We start from the raw sequence: 20606 nt of genomic DNA, 5'->3' as shown, positions 1-20606 counted from the left end.
AAACAGAAGTTCCAACGAAACAAGGGCAGGATGATGGAGCAAGAACTAGTTGAACAAAAAACTTTAAAGATAAAACAGGGATGGCAGAGTTCACTTTGGAAACATGGAGTTTAAAATAATAATAATAATAAAAACCCACAAAAACATAAAAAGCATAGTGCAGAGTTCCTCAAAGTTTGTTATTGCAGAAGGCAGCAAGACATCCTGGTGACAGGACATGACAAGTGTTTCATCCCTAAGTTCTAATTGTCTTTTCCTGCTCTCCATCTTGGAATGCTTTGCTGACAGTCCTATGACACAGATGGGTGCAGCTGCTCATGTGTTACAGCTGATGGAGAGTCTGCAACAGTAAGTGGCGGGCAACAGAACAGGAATCCAAAGCACGGTTGGGCCTGCAGACACAAAAAGAAATGAGATAAACATTATTTTCAGACTTTAAGTTGACTTGGGTTTGAATACAGTCTTTTTCTCAATAGAGTCAAGATCTGCCATTATAGATTTGGGACTCAAATCTATTTCCTAAATATCAAAACTTGTATTACCTGTTTACCTTCTGAGGATAAACAATAAATGGAGCAGCAAAAAGATCTCTTTACCAATTGTCTACGTAGATCTAAGTGCCAATTGTTTAAGCTGAAGGTACATAATTATTAATGAAAGGAAATGAATAAAAAGATTGACAATTCTGTTTGTTTTGGATATTGTACAACAAGAAAACATTACCAAAGTGTACCTTTATTCAGGAGATAATCAAGTATTGGGAAGCTAACTAGATTTCTATGACTTCTTAGGTGCAAACCTCTCTCTCAGCTAACCTAATGGAAGCAATCTGGAACATTATTACCAATTTTAATTGCTTTCAAGGACCAGATGACCCCATTACGAATGTGACAACTATAGGGTGAAATCTGTTTCACAGAAACTCAAACTGGTGGAATCCCAGGATCCCCTCCCCTCCCAAACAAGGAAAATAACATTTCATATTTCTTTAAAGTTGCAGCAAGTTACTGCATTATTCTTTGTGTTCATCCCTTTTTAAATTACCACTCATTCAGTCCATTATCCTCATATTTTCTAATTCTTTGGAATCAGATAAGTTAACTCTAGAAGTATTGACCAGCACAAAGTGGGCATAACTTCTTCATTTAATGATGCTATATGTTATATTCTGAATATTTCTATTAATTTAAACATAAATATATTGGTTTAATTTTTATCATGCATCAAATAGGATAATAATTTTAACATGTATATGAATTTTAGAGGATTTTAAGAGTATACACACAGTATATAATTCCTTTGCTTTTTACCAAGATGACTATTTATACCAATGCTAATTTTTATGCAAGTCATCCAAGTTCTAGGTCAAAGTCAGCTTCCAAACTAGGACTGCTGAATGTTTTGTTCAGTCTTGAAAACAGGAGGTACAGGGGCCAGACTATGCAAGTATTTATGCAAGAGTAACAGCAATGGATTTTTACCAATATAAACTCATTTTCTTTGCTGAGGAGGCACAGAACTCACTTTGTGACGAAGGCCAAGAGTATTGGGACAAGAGACTTCGGGAAATAATCCTGCTGGACCATGTGATTTACAGTCATCAGAGGGCCATAAAGGCTTTGAACAGCCTTGATCTTCTCTTCACTCTAGAAAGCAGAATCAAGATAGGTCAGCCCAGGAAGTTCTCAGCCCAGGAAATTCTCCTCCTACAATCAGTCTTATAGGTATCTATGAAATTCCAAGCATTTACCTGCATTCCTTTCTATTCTTTGTCCACATGAACAGAACAGAACTCCTCCTACTCTTACATCCATTCCCTTATGCTATCACTGCTGCAACTATGTTGGCAGCCTGGACCAATCTTTGAAAGCCAAGAAAAAGCTGGGCTAACCATGTGCTCTTTCAGCCAGACTGAAAACACAGCCCTATGACATCTGTGTCCAGAACAGAACTACAACTTAACTTCTTTTTTAAAAAATCATCATTCCCAATATCTTTTTAATAAAGCAGAAACTGCTTTAGCCATTAAGATCAAAGATTTATCTACAACTCCGTAAATTTCTATTTTGCCCATAAAATTGTCTTCACATTTTCATGTCAGCTGAGAACAGAAAGGTATATGTAAAGTACAACCTCCATTTTAACAGAATTTCAGAATGTTGTTATAGCCTATTTCTATTATCCCTAATCAGGCATGCATCAGAACACTGATGTCACAGAAACAAGAACACTTTTATTCAGTTGGTGAGATGTTGGCTTATGAATCCTTTTGGAACAAGGATGCTGGGTTACTGTCAGATCATACAACAACACACGCCTCCCAAGGTTGTTGCAAGTTTCCCCCCTCCTATTTTACCTTGAGTAATCCCATATGGATCAGGAGGCTGGTAATGAAAGCATCAGAATTGAAGGTAGCTGAAGAAAAGGCTTCCCTCATCAACGTATCTAAAGGGACAGATGAATGTCAGATTGAAGAGCCCACGAGATTGCTTATCTTGCACAGTACTGCACACCTTGTTTCATTTTTCAAACTACATTCCCCATCTCTTAAAGCAACAGGGCAGGCAGTGATCCACCACCACTTTACCAATATCTTGCCCAATTTAGGCAGTGCTTTGGCCAGTGTACTGTAATACAGAGGAATGGACCAGCTGCAACTGTCATCCTTGACACATAGCATCACAGCACGAAGGCTGTGGCCCAGTTTTACTGGGAATGAGGATGGGCTATAAATTTGAAAAATAAAATAAATAACTGCTATACAGGATGGGACAGCACCCTTGAAGGACACAAGAGTGGCAAGAGGCTGAAGTGGCTCAATTTAGGGAGCCCCCTGGGCAGTAATGATCTTGCCACCTTAGTGCATGCCTTAATAGCATCTAGATTAGGTTACTGCAACGATTCTTCGGGGGTATGCCCTTGATGACTGTCTGGAAGCTACAGCTGGTACAGAATACAGCAGCCAGAGTATTAACTGGAGTGGGTTGTAGGGACCATATCACTCCAGTCTTGTTCTATTTACACTGGCCTCCAATTTGCTTCTGGGCTCAATTGAAGGTAGTAGGTATTGACTTTTAAAGCCGTGTATGGCCTGGGACCAGCATACCTTAAGGACTACCTTCTCCCAAAGGAACCTACCTGTTCACTCTGACCATTTTTGCAGGCCCTGCTTCAGTGCCCCCGCCATATGAGTCTAGATGGATGGTGACCCAAGAGAGGGCTCTTTTGGCTGTGGCGCCAAACCTGTGGAATTCCCTTCCCAGGGAGATTCATCTGTCTCCCTCTATCAGTGTCTTCCACCAGCGGAAGACCTTTGTTTGATTTGGCATACCCCCAATAGCAGTTAATGGCTTAAGAACATAAGAAAAGCCATGCTGGATCAGACAAAGGCCCATCAAGTCCAGCAGTCTGTTCATACAGTGGCCAACCAGGTGCATCTAGGAAGGCTTTGTCCCTGGTTCTGGTGATGTATGCTTGTTTTTACTGAATTTTATACTTTTAAACTTTTTGATTGTTCAATTGTTTTCACGTTTGCTTCCAGCGGGACTCTGATCAGGTGGAAAGGTGGCATTAAAATGTTTTAAATAAGCATGTCCTAAGGTTGCATAGAGTACAGCAGTCTGCTGCTCTCTCTCAAGCATTAGATATGTCCTCAATCTTGCATGTAGAAAGTGAAGGATTTGTTCTTCTAAATACCATGCATATGCCAAACAGCATATAGAATTGTATTAAATTATAAATTATGGATACTATGCCATTAATACAGCAAAACTTGTTTAGGTTTTATAGTTAAGCCTTAGACTCAACTGCTTTGTTCAGGTTTGCTTCAGCTGTTTCAGATTTCTGCAATCCAAACCCTATTGCACTGTTTATTGATGTCCCAGCCTATTGACTATATTTCACGTACACCATGTAATCCACCTGGAGTCTCAGCAAGACAGACAGACTATGAGGTGTCTAATTCATTTGTTACAAGGGCCAGATATGACATAAACATCACTTGGTCGAGCCAGGTCATGCCTAGCCAGATCAGGAGCAGGGGGTGGGGGGCTGCCTTGGCTGGTGAACAAGCAGTGGGCTTGCCAGCCCAGATCAGGACTGGGGCAGGTGGCTGCCTCGGCTGGCCGGATAAGAGCTCTCAAGGGGCAAGTTTCTGCTCCTGGGCTGTATGTCTGACACTGGGGCAGGTGGCTGCCTCGGCTGGCCAGATAAGAGCTCTCAAGGGGCAGGTTTCTGCCCCTGGGCTGTATGTCTGACACCCCTGCTATACATGATGTAAATGAATAAATAAATTGGCCACACATTAGTGGCCACCCATGTATTGTACAACCTGAGCGCTTGATAACCTCTGATTTGTGCCCCAGACTGGCAGTCAGCATAAGGGTCTTAAGAAGCTAGTAGCACGCTGTCCACAACTGTCATCTGTATTTGCCCTGGAGATTGTGTGGTTGCCAGCCTCAATTAGTTTGAAGCCAAGCTCCCAGATCTTCAGACTGAAGAGACACGCTCACCTGTTGTTTCGTGCACTGCTGTTTTCACTGTTGGTTCATCTTTGAATACAGAAGAGATCTTCAGAAAAACCGTAACTACCTTCTCAATGTCAGACGTGTCTGTCTAAAAGAAACACAACTCCAGAATCTGAGAATGCCAAGCCTATGGCAAGATATCTTGTAGCCATAAAGAATAACTGGGCCATGCTTGTGCATGGATTGTCAAGCTTAATTACACCTCAGCAACTTCACCTTACAACTAGCATAGGGAAAAGCACACAAATGTAGGCAATTTCTGAGATCTAAACATATCAAGCATTGTTAAAGTAACACACTTGAAAGTTCAAATGCGCAATCTGCACGTGTGAAGTCTTTGTGCACAGAATATTCACAAGAACGACAGATGCACAAAACAAGTAGATGATTTTTTTAAAGTGTTCCTGGAGCAGTGCCTACGCTGTAACTCATTTTGCCCTCCAAGTAGTTGCACTGTTAGTGTCTTAGTAGCCCACTCTGCTCAAGTCAACTAAACCGGAAGTCGGATATTTCAGGCTCTCAAACATCAAACTCCATCCTGGCACAAATTCATTCAGTTGCCTTTAGAAAGGTACTTTCTCTTCATTTCAGTTTCCTATCTGTGAAGAAGACATCATAGTAACTATGCCTAATCACATTGACACAATTCACTTAAACTGGGAATGAGGCTATTGCACACTGACACTAAAAACACTTTTGTGTCTTTTGGCAGCACTCTCAGTACATTTTCAGAGCTTACAAGATCTAGTTTCTGACTAAAGCCTTAAACTGGGTACAAAGTTGATTCTTGCAAAAGTTAGTTAGCCCAGCTTATGGTATCATGGGACAAAGGCAACTCCTTGTCTCCCAAAGCCTTTTTATGGCTTTCTGGGTACTATTTTAGTATTTATATTCTGAATTCCCTGATACATATGGGAAAGCCAATTCCCAACTGCAGCCTTGCAATAAGTTATCACAAGCCATTTCCAAATACAACACATGAAGCAGCATTTAATAAATAAGAAATCTGGGCAATTGGCCTTCATACAGATCATCCCTAGATACATACATTGGAATGATTATCTGCTTGAACAGGAAATGAATGCCCAGGATGCTTGTAAAGCTACTCACAAAGACTGGGCCTTATTACACACACTGTACATTGCAGAATCCAGTACTGACTGATGTTTTAGTTTGTAGACTGACTCAGCTCTATGACTCATGCATGGTCTTTTCTGGGGAACAGTTTGAACACTTCTTCAGTAAAGAAAACAGGATTGAATGTCACAGCAGCCAGTTAAAAGGGGAGGAACTACTGGTGAAGAGGGCAGCACCGAGCACCTCAGATGCACAGAGCAGCTGCTTGTATTTGGTTAACAAATCAGTGGCTTACCTGCTGAACTATCAAGGTTGAACACTTGGGGCCCAGTCGTAATAGTTTCTCTGGAGAGGGGAATGCAAGAAACATGCCAACGTCCACAGGAGGAAGAGTGGAAGACACTGGAGTGGACTCCTGGAACAGAGAGCTCTGAAAATTAGCCCATCTTTGTATCCACCACAAATCTCAAACTGCACATGCAAGCACTGGAATAGCAAAGGACATAACCAAACTAGAAGGAAGGGGACAGCAGCAATTCTGAAAGGAACAACTATTAGCCTATCTAAACTTGCTGGGCTCACAAACATCAACAGGAGACCCTAAAAATACACACACCTCCATCTACAGCAGTTTCTCTTCTCCACCACCTGAAGATCATGGAATCTGGCTGTACTTACATGAGTGTCTAAAATTTTTTTAGGTGTTAGCAGTTCTTGTTCTCCCTGCCCCCTCTCCTGCATCTGAGGAGGTTCTTCTTCCTCCTCTTCCTCCTCCTCTTCCTCTTCCTCATCGTCGTCATCTTCATCATCATCCTCGTCTTCATCATCTTCCCCTTCATCATCGCTAAATAGAGGATGTTTTAGAAGAAATAGTTAACATCCTGCATGGCATGGATAGCCATTATTTAAGCCATTTTATGGATTTCTTATCACCTTGTACTTGTAAAAATATAGGGGGGGGCACTGTAGAAGAACTTGCAGTAGTAGTTAGCAAAGCACATCTTTGTCTACCTGCCTCAGCAGCATGCCTTTTTTTTTTGCTGTCAAGTCACAGCTGACTTATGGTAACCCTGTAGCATTTTCAAAGCAAGAGACATTCAGAAGTGGTTTGCTGTTGACTGCCTCTGCGTGGGCGGAGAGAGCTTTGAGAGAACTGTGACCTGCCCAAGTTTACCCAGCAGCAAGGAATCGAACCTGGCTCTCCAGATTAGAGTCCACCACTCATAACCACTACAACATGCTGTCTCTCTATTCAATCAATAGCATCCAGTTATATTCAATTAATGTTGTGGTGGAAAGTGCCATCAAGTCGCAGCCGACTTATAGTAACCCTATAAGGTTTTCAAGGCAAGAGACATTCAGAGGTGGTTTGCCATGGCCTGCCTCTGCGTCACGCCTCTGGCATCCCCATCCAAATACTTGCCAGGGTTGAGGCTGAGAGTGTGTGACAGGAGAAACTGGGTGAAATCACCCCTTCCAGTGACAGTGTGCTGGCAGAAAAGGGAGGAGACAATTTGACCCAGTTCTCCCTTCTCACTGCAGCCTCTCATACTGTGTGGCGCACTGAGTTCACAAGCATCTTCTGACTCTCAGTCAAGGTCATTAACAACTACAAGCTGATTCAGAAGATGATTTAATACCTATCCTACACTTTGATCACAAACAGGAAAGTGCCTAATTCCATTAAAAAAGTGCCAAATGGCTACCAGCATAATTTTAAAAAGTTACAAGTGTCTCTTTGATTATTGCAAAAGCTTGGAATAGTCTCTTTATTAAGCAACCAGTAAAGATGGGGATGCCAGAAAATTTTGAAAAAACACAGGTCCTCTCTCCAATTGGAAAAAATGGGAAATTTTAGGGAGAACTTGAACCCCCGGCCCCGTAAACTATCTGGAATGAGGTTTTTCCCCCTTACTCAAAATAAATTGCATGAAAAAGTCTGAGGAATTTTTCAATTTGTCCCCCAGAAGAAAAACTGGGAAATTTTGGGGAGCACTGTGGAGAAAAAAACTCCTAGGGATCTCCCCACTTTTGGAATGAGTCAAATGTTTTAAAATTTTACTCAAAAACGTAGTATGAAAATATTTATAAGACTATAAGACAATCTACAGTACTCGATGAGAATTCCTATGTGTACATATGCAACATGCTTTCAAGAATGTTTAAATATGAATAATTTTGGAACAATTATTCTGCTATAATGTGCTTAATAATAATACGTTGAAGAGTTCAGTGTTTTCAGCTGGATATCTAAATATGCTGGTAAACCTACATATGGTAACTTTTAGAATGTTTCTGTCCACATACGGCAATTTTGTTTACTTCAGAATTTGCTTTCTACCTTCAGGTTTTTTCCTGTGTCTCAGGTGGCAAAAATTATTTATTTATATTTATTCGATTTGTAGCCTGCCCTCCCTGGCCCAAACCAGGCTCAGGGCGAGTAGCATCATTTAAAATATACATCAATAGTACTAAAAATAGTAACATTAATCAAACCATTACTAAAACAATAAAATCCCAATTAAAATCAACAAAATCCCAGGATGGTGCCCAAATTTAAATCAGATTGACCAGCCAGACACACAGGCCACCCCTTTAGATCGAACTTACATACATATAAGAAGGGGGGGGAGGGATAAGGAGTCCAGCAGATATAATACCTGCGGCTGTCCTCAGCTATAGGCCTGGTGGAAAAGCTCTGTCTTACAGGCTCTGTAGAACTCCTTAAGGTTCCGCAGGGCCCTGATGTCACCAAACAGAGCATTCCATTAAAGTTACATGTGCTAAGATAGCATAGGATGCAGCAGTTTGGACCTCTTTCAAGTACTGGCCACATTTGAATTTTTCCTATAGAAAACTCAGGCATTTATTTATTTTTAATTCCATAAATACGCCAAATACTACAATTGTACGTGCTAAGTTATATGCTGCATTTCATGTTGTTTAATCAATAAATCAAGTTTTAGATTTGATAGTAAAAAAGTATTGCATCTATTTCAATTTCCCTCCAAATTTGCATTTTTCCCCCTGGACAACAAAGCGACACAGGTTTTTTTGGACATTTTACAACTTTAGCAACTAGTAATCAAACTAAGTTCCAGACCATTTATATCAGACACTTTACTTTTCGGAAGAACAGGCCAAGGAAAGGAATGCCAACTTATTAAAAGTGCTTTAAAACTGCCGAATGTATAGCAGTCTCCCAACTACTTCTAAAGAATTTAAGTCCTCTGAGCTGTTGAAGAATTCATCCCTTCGGACAGAGATTGAACACTGTCAGAACAGAATGAGAGAAGGGATCACTTATTTTCATTTGCTAAAACAAGTGAAGCTCCATTTCGTGATATAATTTAGTCACCTTCTTAAAGCCATTGCAATTACAAAGCAAATACCTTCAGGCAAACAAATTCAATCCAACTTAAACTGCTTGTAAAATATCTTTCTTCAAGAGCTGATGTGGGCCAAAACTAAGAGACTAAACAGGAACCTCCAAGTCAGCAAACACAGCAGCATGATTCCCACAACAATGATTTCTCTGAAAATATGATCAGGAACTGAGGCTACATTCACCTATGGTTGCCATGGTTAACTAGCAGTGTGCTCCCAAATAATCAACAGATAATGAACACCCATGTTAGCATCAGGCCACCATCACTACCGTACCACAGTCCTGAAAGGATGATTCCACTCAATCTAGCAGGTCACTACTGTATGTATCTTACCTCAGAGATCCAAGCACATCTGCCATGTTGAAGCTTTCAAGAATCTCCTGAATCTGTTCGCAGCCTTCCTCCCCAAAGCAATTGCCTGCAACAAAGACAGAAACATACTGTGCCAAAATCCTATATTGGCTACAAGGAAATTTGTCTGGAAATACATCAAGATGATCTATGCTTCCATCTGGAGAACACTATTATTTCAAGATCATCTTTTATACGATAGATTTTACTAACCAACTGCCCAACAGGATTCGTCCTTGGAGTGAAAAGTACATTGTTTGCTGAGAACTTTAAAAAAAACCCTGTAATATATAGTACATGTGGCCTCAAGTTTTATGAGCCTGTGCTCATCTGCTGCATCAGGAAACAAAGGTGTTACAATATGCGCCACCTGTCTTCTATGAGTAAAGCGAAACCGTTAAATTTGGCTAGGATTAAAATCTCACTCATACCTAAGAATGAGAGTAGCTTTGTACAACAGCTAAGGAGTGGGATAAGATCCCAAGAATTAGGGAAGCTAGGACAGGCAGCCCAGGGGAGAGGTGGCAGAGTGCACAGCAGAAGATCTACCAAGAACAAGGAACCTGTGGGTTAGGGAGGTGAAAAGGAAACATCCTTGAGGAAGGCAGAGAAAACAGGGAACAGAGACGATACCACATACTGACTTGAACTAACAAGTCAGTTCTTTGGTTACAGATATCTGTTACCGCCACAACACAATTAACAACTGGCTCAAGGTGGGTCGGAGCTGCTGATACTTTCAGATCTGTCAGCAGCCTTCGACATGGTTGACCATGATTTTCTAAACCACCACCTTGCCGACGTTGGAATTCGTGGCACAGCCTGTCAATGGCTGTGTTCCTGGGGACAGAGGGTGGAGCTTGGGGAGATGGTATTGCAGGGGCACCCTTTGGTGTGTGGGGTTTCGCAAGGTGCAATCCTCTCCCCTATGTTGTTTAACATCTGTATGTGCCCCCTTGCCCAGCCTGTCAGCAGTTTCAGGCTGGGTTGTCATCAGTATGCTGATGACACCCGCTTTATCTGTTGATGGATGGCCATCTGGATTCCACCCCTGGACACAATGACACACAGCTTGGATGCCGTGACCAATTGGTTGAAGAAAAGCCGATTGAAGTTGAATCTATTGAAGACGGAGATCCTGTGGTTCAGCCGGGGTGGCTTGGGGGTGGGGTGCCGGCTCTCAGCTTTTGATGGCATGCAATTAACACCTGTGCCCGCCATCAAGAGTCTGGGTGTGATCCTTGATGCCTCCTTGTCAAAGGAGACACAGCTGTGGCCCAGGTGGCCTTTTTCCATATCTGCTGGGCCTGGCAGTTGGTCTCTTATCTCTCCCGCCCTGATCTAGCCACAGTGATCCATGTGATTGTCACTTCTAGGCTGAACTACTGTAACTTGCTCTATATAGGGCTGCCCTCGAGACTGATCCAGAGGTTCCAACTGGTACAGAATGCCGTGGCGAGACTCCTTAAGACTGCCTGTTCGGGTATACCCCCCAAAAAGACATTGTTGGTGGTCCCCAGCCCTAGGAGTGTGCGGCTGTCCTTGACAAGAGCCAGGGCCACCCTGGCTCCAGCCTGGTGGTACTCCCTTCCCAGTAGTATCAGAGCCCTGTGGGACCTTAAAGAGTTCTGCAGGGCTTGTAAGACGAGTTATTCCACCAGGCCTATAATTGAGGACAGCCACAGTTATCATCTGTGCTGGCCTCCCTACCTCCCGCCCCTTTTATTCTATATAACAATCTATGGGGGAATGCCTGACTGCAGTGCTATCAGCAGCTACTGTTCCCTAACTGAGCACTATCTGTTTTATTACAGTTATTTATGGTTGATTTTATTTATTTTTACATATATGCATTATGGTTTGTAAAAGGGTTTTAATGTGGTTATCCACTTTGAGCCTGGCTTTGGCTGCGGAGGTTAGAATAGAAATGTAAAGAAATAAACAAACATACATATATTATTTATCAATGTCATACTCCCATACCATTGAGATCTAGCTTCTCTAGCTCTGACCTATCTTCAGTAACTTCAGCAATAACCAGAGCAGCATCTCGCTTGATTTCACAGAAGGATAAGTTGAGCTCCTAAGAGACAAATGGCATGGTTATTAGGAATAATCAAGTTGGAGAGGACAACCAAGTGCCTCTTTCATATAGCCTCACTTTAAAACTGATTACGCAGGAATCTTAACAACAGTTTATGAAAAAGGACATCTAGGGAAAAGGAGTACAGATAACCCTGCAAAATCTTGCAGGAGTGCTTTGTTCTTTTGTTGACTCAGTCCAAGGACCACAAAAACTAATCTTAGGTGAAGTTCCATATTTATTAATTGTAGCTTTAGACCCAATACATTCCATTTAAACTGGGTTTCGTTTGTAATGGACAGAAAACAAACACAGTTCTCCCCCCACCCTTGCCAAGCAGCTTGCCATAACTACAGCATTCAAGCTTCACAAAGGCACAGTGACTGTACTTTAGTTTCGGTTTGAGATGCTATCTTTAGTTTTAGGATGGATTACAGCTGCTGGCATGAATGTGATCACATATACTTTGCCAGTTCCTAATCTAGGATTCTAAAGTAGGACAGAGAAAAGGACAGAAAATTTTCTGTACATTTATAAAGCACTTAGACAACTCTGATTAAAAAGAGGCATACAAAGATATCCAGGAAGATCAAGCAGTAGTCAATACCTTCAGTTTATGGAGCCCCTCTTTAACAGCTTCAGCAATGGCAACAGCACCTTTTGAACGCACCAGGCAGTCACCAAAGTTGATCACTTCCACTTGTCTGAGTTTCTTCAGGGTCTGAATAAAAACCACATGTAAGCAACACCACAGAAGTGGACCATGCAAGATCAACTCAATCCTACCAAAAGCAATTCCTATTCTACATCTCCTCAAGACGTTACAGCTGCTATTAACATATTAACATAAAAAGGATTGCATCTAACCGAAAGGAGCTCACCTCTGCCATGGCCACAGCCCCCTTTTCTGTAAAAGTGTTGTCATTCAGGTTGATCACTCTCAGCAAGGGATTGAGAGCAAAGGCCTGCGCTAAGGCTGTAATTCCCGGATGATTGATTCCATTTTGCGGCATGTGCACTTCTTCCAATGTACCAATAATCTGAGAAACAGCAGCAACAACCAAGGGCATTGTACAAATATGGCAGATTAATATAATAAGCATTCTCCTACAATAACTATTATTGTTTCAGCTGCATTGACTCATTTTCACTTTTCCTTCATCTAAATCTAATCCAGTTTTCTTTATGATATGTTCTGCATATAGATTGAAGAGACAGGGAGATAAAATACATCCTTGTCTGGTACCTTGAACAATTGGAAACCATTCTGTTTCTCCATATTCTGTCCTAACAGTAGCCTCTTGTCCAGAGTATAGGTTGCACACCAAAACAATCAGATGCTGCAGCACACCCATTTTAAAACTAACCATAGCTTTACAATATCCACACAGTCAAAAGCTTTGCTGAATCTATGAAACACAGACTGATTTACTTCTGAAATTCTCTCGTATGCTCCAGTAACCAATGTAAACTTGCATTATGATCTCTAGTGCCTCTTCCTTTTCTCAATCCAGCTTGAACATCTGGCATTTCTTGTTCCACAAAATATTATTCGCCTCAATATGCCCCTGACTACCAAAATATGACACAGGGAAAATTGGGGGGCACTGTTGGAAGGCTCAAGAACTTCCTCATACTTCAACATACTTTTACACAGAGACAACTAAGGATGCCCCCAGTCCAACAGAGAGATATGTAGACAAGCCCCACTTGATCTACCATTGTGCATAGGGAGCACAGGCAAACAGCAAGTTCACTCTAGCAAGACATGACATACTCAACCCCAGCAACAGTATCACCACCTGCAGCCAAGGTAGCACCAAATGACTGTAACAATATACCCATCACTCAATAGCATTCAGAATGAGCAAAACAAGGATATAGCACAAGTAATGTTTGTTTGTTTAGCAAGGAAAGCACGATGCACGTTGGAGAAGCCATTTTTCATGCAACCAGAGTCAATAAAATTGCTTTATCACAAGATTTTCCTTTTTGTACTTACCCGGAAAGCCTCAGCAATAGCAGTCGCACCATCATTTTCCAAGCGGTTCCTGCCAGCAACAAATACTTTCAGAGCCAAAGGCTTGCCCTGAGCACTTGACTTCCTGTGACATTCTTGCAGAGCTCGTGCCAAGATCTGAGATTATGAGACAGTTTACATTACTGTAATGTTATTTCAGCCTGACAGATTCCATCCATACAAGGCATATTTAAACTACCACTTCCTATATTCAACACAGAAATGAGCTTTTGCTAAAAAAATATTGTGTAACAGAAATGCTATTGCCAACTGTACCATAAAGGGAAATTCAGGTCAGTGAGATGCTATGGTTCTATTGCCTGTCGTCAATTCAGACCTCTCTGCTCTTGAGAAAAGGTCACAGCTTCTTTACCAATCTTGACAAATAATAGACTTTATTTTTATCCTTCTCTTAATTCCCTGTGATGGTAGGGAGGCACTGTTTTTGAAAGCTTTTTTAATTTTGCTACAATAGACTAACATGGCTACTCCTCTGCAACTGTTTTTGAGTACCTGCCATAAGACAACCTTCTCCATGAAATAAACAGAAGCCACCATCACACACACACCCCAAATCCCTAGTCAACTTAATCAGACTACAATCTGCAGCGGTAATCATGGATATGATAAGAAATCATTGGGGGGGCGTGGATCAGAAGCCAGGGTCTCCCCTGTCCTGTTCTTTATACAGACCCAAGAAATGCCATTCACCTTGCCACCGCCAATGCCCATGCCACAGTTGTTTAGCTTGAGTTCCTGCAGGGTGAAACAGGCAGGGCTCTTCAGCAGCGCCTCAAATCCACGCACCCCATCTGGCCCAAAGGCGTTGTCACTCAGATCCAGCTCTACAAGCTGGCAGCCTGCAGAAACAAGGGCCTCCCCAAGAGAGATCTGCAAGAAAGCCAGAGGGTTAAATCTGACAAAAAGCTTTCTTTTTCAGGAGAAAGACAGAAATCTTGTTCACAGCTCACAATACTTTATGCTGCAGAACATAAACTTCAAGCTACTTTTTAATCTTCATACAGTCCAAGTCATTGTTATCCAGTTCTTGTATAACAAACCCTTGAAAATTGAATTCAAGACTTAAAATCACATACTGCTTGGATCCTGTGTTTCATTTTAGAACCTTATTTTTCTGCTTAGCCTAGCAGAGAAGCAGGCTATATTTTCCTCCAAGAACTATTTTTTAAAGATTCTTTGTGGATGGTCAGTAATTGCATATCTGCTTCTACTTAGCATACTTCTAACATTAATCATCAAGTTCTGAAGTCACCATCCTAACTTAGGCTTACAGAAACCCCACATATAGAGCATGTACATAACAGTCCCTTACCAGACTCCTAAACATACAAGTCATGCACTTACCAGAGCAGCAGGAATCTCAGATCTTAGCCTTCCAGTGAACATGTCACTCCAATGGCATCTCTGGAAGACATACATGTGAGACATGCTTAGGAAAATCAAAGCAGACTTAAGGGAAATTACATACTATTTACCCATGAATAATCTGCTAAGCAATAAGCAGAACTACATAAGCTATACATTTGTTTGCTCAACAAAAACTATTTTATTCTGCAACAGCTATTTAACAGTGAACAGAAGTAATATGTTTATTTATAGCCAGCCTTTCTCACTGAGACTCGAGGCAGATTACACATTGTAAAACAATGCAATAAAATAGCAAGTGATAGTCAATAAACAATGCAATTGGACCCAGATTACAAAATATTAAAAACAATGCATCAGATAGCATCAGATATGATGTATCATAAACAAACACAGCACAGAATTATAAAAGCAGAAGACAATGCAGTAATAAAGGTAAAGGTAGCCCCCTGTGCAAGCACCAGGTCATTACTGATTCATGGGGTGATGTCACATCCAAACGTTTACTAGGCAGACTGTGTTTACGGGGTGGTTTCCCATTGCCTTTCCCAGTCACCTACACTTTACCCCCAGCAAGCTGGGTACTCAATTTACCGACCTTGGAAGGATGGAAGGCTGAGTCAGCCTTGAGCTCGCTACCTGAAGCCGACTTCCATCGGGATCTAACTCTCAGGTCATGAGCAGAGCTTTGACTGCAATACTGCAGCTTACCACTCCGCACCATACATACAAAAACTGTGAAATAGACATACACTCTTGTTCCATTTATAAAAATGCCCTCTGAACCTTTCTATTACACTGCAGGCAAATGCCCTCCTAAATATTTCTGTGCACAGGCTGCTTCACAAGGTGGCACTCTCAGAAGACCCTATGCTTATGAGCAAAGCTGTCACTGAGGAGCAGCAGGGAGGTTGCTCTAGGAGAGTCCAAGACCACAAAGGGCTTTGTAAGGGATACCCAGCAGCTTAAACTGAAATCGGTAACTGATAGGTAATCAATGAAGTGACGGTAGAATGGGTATAATAAGCATATTTTGCCTAGCTTTCAATAGTAACTAAGCTGTGGCATTCTGTGCCAACTGTTACCCCCCCCCCCAAAAAAAACACCTTTCTGGAGGGATGGTAAGCCATTATTAAGAGCAGCAGTAGCAACATTTCATCAGAAGACAACAAGAAGTTTGGGAGGAAGGCATCCACCTTATTGAGTGTCCATGCAGTCATCATCCCCCCAACTGCATAAAGCATTCAGAGTCAGATGGGAGAGAATGGTTCAAGAATTACCCCTACACAAAGCCCTAGCAAATAGTGAATGAAGTGACAGCTTTCCTCTCAATTACTTTTCCCCCTTTAAAAACAATGATTCCAATCAACACTTATTCCACCAATTTGAGTTGTGCTTTAAAGCACAGTGCTTAACAAAATCAATTTGCTGCTGGTTTTGATTGTTCAGCAGAGTTGTAGGAAGCCCTATGGTTAATGCTCTACTTAGTCCATAGAACTACTAACATTGTTTTACAGTATTCTTATGTTCGCCATTCATTCTTATGTTCATTCATTCAATCGATCTATTTTATCTACCAATCAAACAGTGAGTGAATATTAAGTTAATTTCCATGACCATAACTCTGGCTTGAAGGATCAATATAGATTATAAGGGTTTTTTTTTTTTGCTCATCAGCATTTGAGAGTCTCACCTTGAGCTCAGGTTTCTTCTCCAAAGCCTTGGCTATGACCTTTGCTGCCTCCACACCTACAGTGTTCCCTTCCAGACGAAGTGCTTCCATGCCATCAAACTCCTCAATTTCCTTAATCACTTCTTCAGCTGCAGAGCATGCAAAATATTATTACTCTCCAAAGTTAAGATTGCAGTGTTAAGCGTGCCAGTTATATTACATGAAACTCTTGGAAAGTCCTGGAGACATATGTCTAACACTCCTAGGTTATGTAACAAGAGAGGCTGGAGTCTCTCGCCTGGAATCATTGCCCTTGCTTGGGCTTTTCACAACTAGCATGGCTTTGTTCTGGAGGAGCACACAGGAACCATCTGCTTATAGAGCACTGGTGCACATCAGTCCTGCTACTCAGAACTGCAAACCAGTTGTAGATTTTTCTGTCATTTAAGACCCCCCATCCAGTGTTTCACTTACTTTTAGTTGTGGAAGAAAAGGGGACTGCAGGTGTTGCTTATGAATCTAGCAGTGGGTTTCTATACATTACCTATCAAAGCTACATGCCCTTACTGCCATTTACCAGCTCATGCCACCTTCTTTCTGTCCTCTGGCTAAAGAAACATCCCTCCCTCCAGATATTGCTTGTGCTCTGGTTTCCCCAGGCTCATTACAACAGCTGAGACAGTTTTGAAAATGCACATAACTACTAATTGATACATTTGGGTTTCATTGTGAAGAAAACATTCTGCAAAGAATGTAAAAGCTGAGGTGGTGGTGGTGGAATTCCCCTATAATGCAAGAACATTCAACCATTGTGATGCTCCTCCCTTCACCCTGCTATCCTAGTTCTTTACCACAAATTCATAGACTACAGTATACAAAAGTGCTTGGGACAGTGCATTCTGCCCACCTAGTAAATAAAAAGGAACTTTGGACTTAGCATGAAGATTCCTTCTATTTGAGGTAGAGGAGCACATCCTGACACTTGGGTAATCCTTCTCCCACAATCTCTGGAGACAGGCTATTAGGTCATTCTTTCCACCCCTGAGGAGAGTAAGTATGCTGTGTTCAGTTCAGAGGCTTCCAGAGCTTTCTGTAGAAAACCATGAGACATGTCATTGCTTGTTGCAGCCAACAGAACTTAATTTGGACAAAAAAATGATCAAGTAAGAGCCGAGGCTGAATGCCGCACTGTCCCAGGAGAAAATAATAACATAAACTGTAAGAGCAGTAGTGGATAGTATAAAAATGTGAGACAAGAGGTCTCAAAATCCCACGTAAGTGACAATCCCTAGACAAGGCAGGGTCAAGGATGTCTTCCTCTACCTCAAATAGAAGGAACATTCACAGTAAGTCCAAAGTCCCTTTCTCATTAGAAGAGAGTAGGACACCCTGATGCTTGGGATATTACAAAGCTTCCCCCCAAGAAGGTTTCCATCTTGTATTTTTTTGTAAACAACAAACCTATGGAGAAATTTTAGGTCCAAGATGGCCCTCCAAACTCCGTTCTTTTGGAAAACGGTAAAAAAAAAAAAATAGAGTGAACGCTTGAGTGCCCAGATTCAGGGAACAGGCTCAATGGTGGCAATATCTAGAAGATGAAGTATGGCCTCTTGACTGTGATGCAATTTTGTAGGACTGTAATGGACTGCAGGAATCAGTCATGGGAGGGGGCCCCCTAAGCAAAGTCAATGGCATAACCATGACTGATGGTATGTTGTACACAGGAGTCTGAAGTTGATGGGGTCCAGGTTTGCCAAAATTGCTGGAGTCTGCCCCCTCTCGCAGAAGCCCAGCATCAACTGTACTGTTGATGGGTTTGTTGCTCCTGTTGCCTGAGTTTTGACATGAAACAGACTGAGAGTTTAATCTGAAGGGAGTCTTTGACTTAGATCAGGCAGATCTTCTGTAGCGTGTATGGAAACAGGGGAGTGTCCTGTAGTTATGAAAGGACAGAGCTGAACCCCTTCTAGCATCTGTACTCTTTTCTGGAAAAATAAGGACATGGCCATTTTTTTTAATCCTTGGTCTCTCATCGCAAGAAAAAGCCTATGTGAGTGTGTGTGTCTGTGTGGGGGGGCTGCTGATGAGGATCTTCATCCCAGAGTTCCATCTCCTCTCTGTCCCAATCAGACTTGGAGTGCTCAGAACTGGTATAGTAAACCTCCTCCTCAAAGTGAGAAGATTTGGGTGATGAAACCTGGAATGATGGAGTGGGCACGCTTTTTTGTGCCACCTCAGTAGGCCAGGAGGGCTTTCTAGTAGTCTGACCCTAGCCTGCAGATGCTCAGGGTTCCCTGGATAACTTTTAAGGAGGAACGGAGGAGGATGAGGTGGGGCCTGAAGAAGAGCTGCATCTCTTTCTGTCCTGAGATGATTCTTTCCTGACCATTTCTTTGTTAAAGAAGTTGGTCAACTGCTCCTGAAATCCCACTGGAGCAATGAAGGCATCTCTACCTCCACCCAAGGGCTTGAGAAGCAGATCTTAACTGACAGTCTGTCAAGCACCCTGGCTCCAAGCCATTTAGGACCTTACAGGTAAGAACCAGTACTTTGAATTGTGCCTGGAAACAGATAGGTAACTAGTGCGTGTCTTTCAGTACAGGAGTGATATGATCCCTGACAGTAACCAACCCCTGAGAGTAGCCTGGCTACTGCATTTTGGGCCAGTTGAAGTTTCCAAACCATTTTCAAACACCTTTGAAAATGGTTTGGAAATTTCAACTGTTGTCTGTGACCCCCCACCCTCAGAAGTGAAGTCATTGCCAACTACAGACAGGGCATTTTCTGGCATCTTTTAACCTAGGCTTTTCATTAGGGGTTTTATCTCACAAGCATCAGGATTGTCTACTTGTGTTTCAATATGTCGCTGGGCATCATGGCCCCCAAGCCTCCTTCCAGCATTGTGGCAGCCTCTTCTTCTGCCTTTGGAGATGCAGGCAACATAGCTGCATGATTTTGGATGGTGGTTTGCTCACGTGCAAGATAGAAAGTGAACAGAAGCTTATTTTTCTAAAAACGTAGAGAGAAAGAACAGAAAAACACACTAAAGGCACACAAGGGAAAGAAAACTAGGAATTCTGCAGAGAAAAAAAGCCAAAAGGCACTCATCCAAAGTCCTGTGCTTGCACAGGAAGCACGAAAAGAACTGAAGGGAGGTATTTCTTCTCCTCAGGCCAGAAAGAATGACCTCCTGTCTCCAGGGATTATGGGAGATGGAGTACCCAAGCATCAGGATGTCCTCCTTTCCTCAAATGAGACTAAGCTTTCATACTTCTATAATTCTTCATAGTCACATATCCCTGGTCAAGCTCATATTCTTCAAGATCCCTTGCCTTGAAAGAGACTTTGAAACCACGAAGCAGTCACACCCTCCCAACTGCAGTGCTGTTTCTCTTACCATCTTCTGCTGTATTGAGTTTCAGGCTTTTCCCTTTGAAACTCAGCTGTCCTCCGCCCACCTGTGTTTTGGCAAGCGACTCTGCCAGCTTAGAAATGTCTTCTGATGCCATGTTCTCGGCTGTGTCAGCCTTGCCAGTTGAGAAAAGTGCTGAAAATAGAAGTTACACACCATCAACACACTCAAGGGAAGGAAGAAAAGAAAGAACAGCAAGCATGTTCTGATTCCTCAGGAGCATCCTTTGAAGTAATCACAGCAGAAAAATCACCCAAAAAAGGAGAGCAAGGTATTAAACTATGGATGCAGTTGGCCTATAAGCCAATAAATTCAACAGTAACTACAGTGGCGCTCTTACATTATAATATGTCACAAAAAAAGGAAACAGAAGAGGTTGAAACAGACCATTACTACGGCACAAACTACTTGTATGGAAGACAATAACAGTTGGCCGTGCTGTACACTTCAGGAAAAAAACATAAGAGTATGCAGTTCCCACGTGCCAGTTTTAAGAACAGCAAGCGAGAAAATAAATGCTGATGAGGTAATGAACCCATAGTTTACCACTGTGTACTACAATGCTTCTGTGAAGTTCCTCATAAATAACAGCTTAGCGCTGCATTCAGAGTATCAGCACATTTCGAGAAAGGACTACTGGCAAGAGACAAAGGATAAACTAGGGCAAAAGCGTCAAATCCAACTCAGCTG

General features: G+C 42.0%; 1 protein-coding gene across 1 annotated transcript; it reads right to left on the bottom strand.

Moving 5' to 3' along the window:
- Nucleotides 1–71: 71 nt before the first annotated feature.
- RANGAP1 (Ran GTPase activating protein 1) lies at nt 72–20048 on the bottom strand. The gene is made up of 15 exons (XM_056846113.1): nt 19902–20048; nt 16526–16653; nt 14812–14871; nt 14158–14337; nt 13429–13563; nt 12308–12466; nt 12034–12147; nt 11327–11426; nt 9326–9410; nt 6282–6447; nt 5899–6018; nt 4512–4614; nt 2357–2445; nt 1525–1646; nt 72–392 (listed from the first exon to the last, which is right to left on the bottom strand). Exons 1-15 carry the CDS (start codon nt 20011–20013, stop codon nt 323–325), a joined length of 1743 nt encoding a protein of 580 aa, XP_056702091.1. The 5' UTR covers nt 20014–20048; the 3' UTR covers nt 72–322.
- Between the last annotated feature and the right edge of the window lie 558 nt (nt 20049–20606).

Source organism: Euleptes europaea, chromosome 3, assembly GCF_029931775.1.
Source record: "Euleptes europaea isolate rEulEur1 chromosome 3, rEulEur1.hap1, whole genome shotgun sequence".
Lineage (NCBI taxonomy): Eukaryota > Metazoa > Chordata > Lepidosauria > Squamata > Sphaerodactylidae > Euleptes > Euleptes europaea.
This window is presented reverse-complemented; position numbering and strand designations above follow the sequence as displayed.

Bases quoted from the DNA above. Each gene is read 5' to 3' on its own strand.
- RANGAP1 (XM_056846113.1), bottom strand. From the start codon at position 20,013: ATGGCATCAGAAGACATTTCTAAGCTGGCAGAGTCGCTTGCCAAAACA. The intron at 12,467-13,428 runs GTAAGTACAAAA...GCTGTTTCTCAG, and splicing joins CTATTGCTGAGGCTTTCCGG to ATTATTGGTACATTGGAAGA. The intron at 9,411-11,326 runs GTATGGGAGTAT...TCTTTGTTGCAG, and splicing joins AGAGAAGCTAGATCTCAATG to GCAATTGCTTTGGGGAGGAA.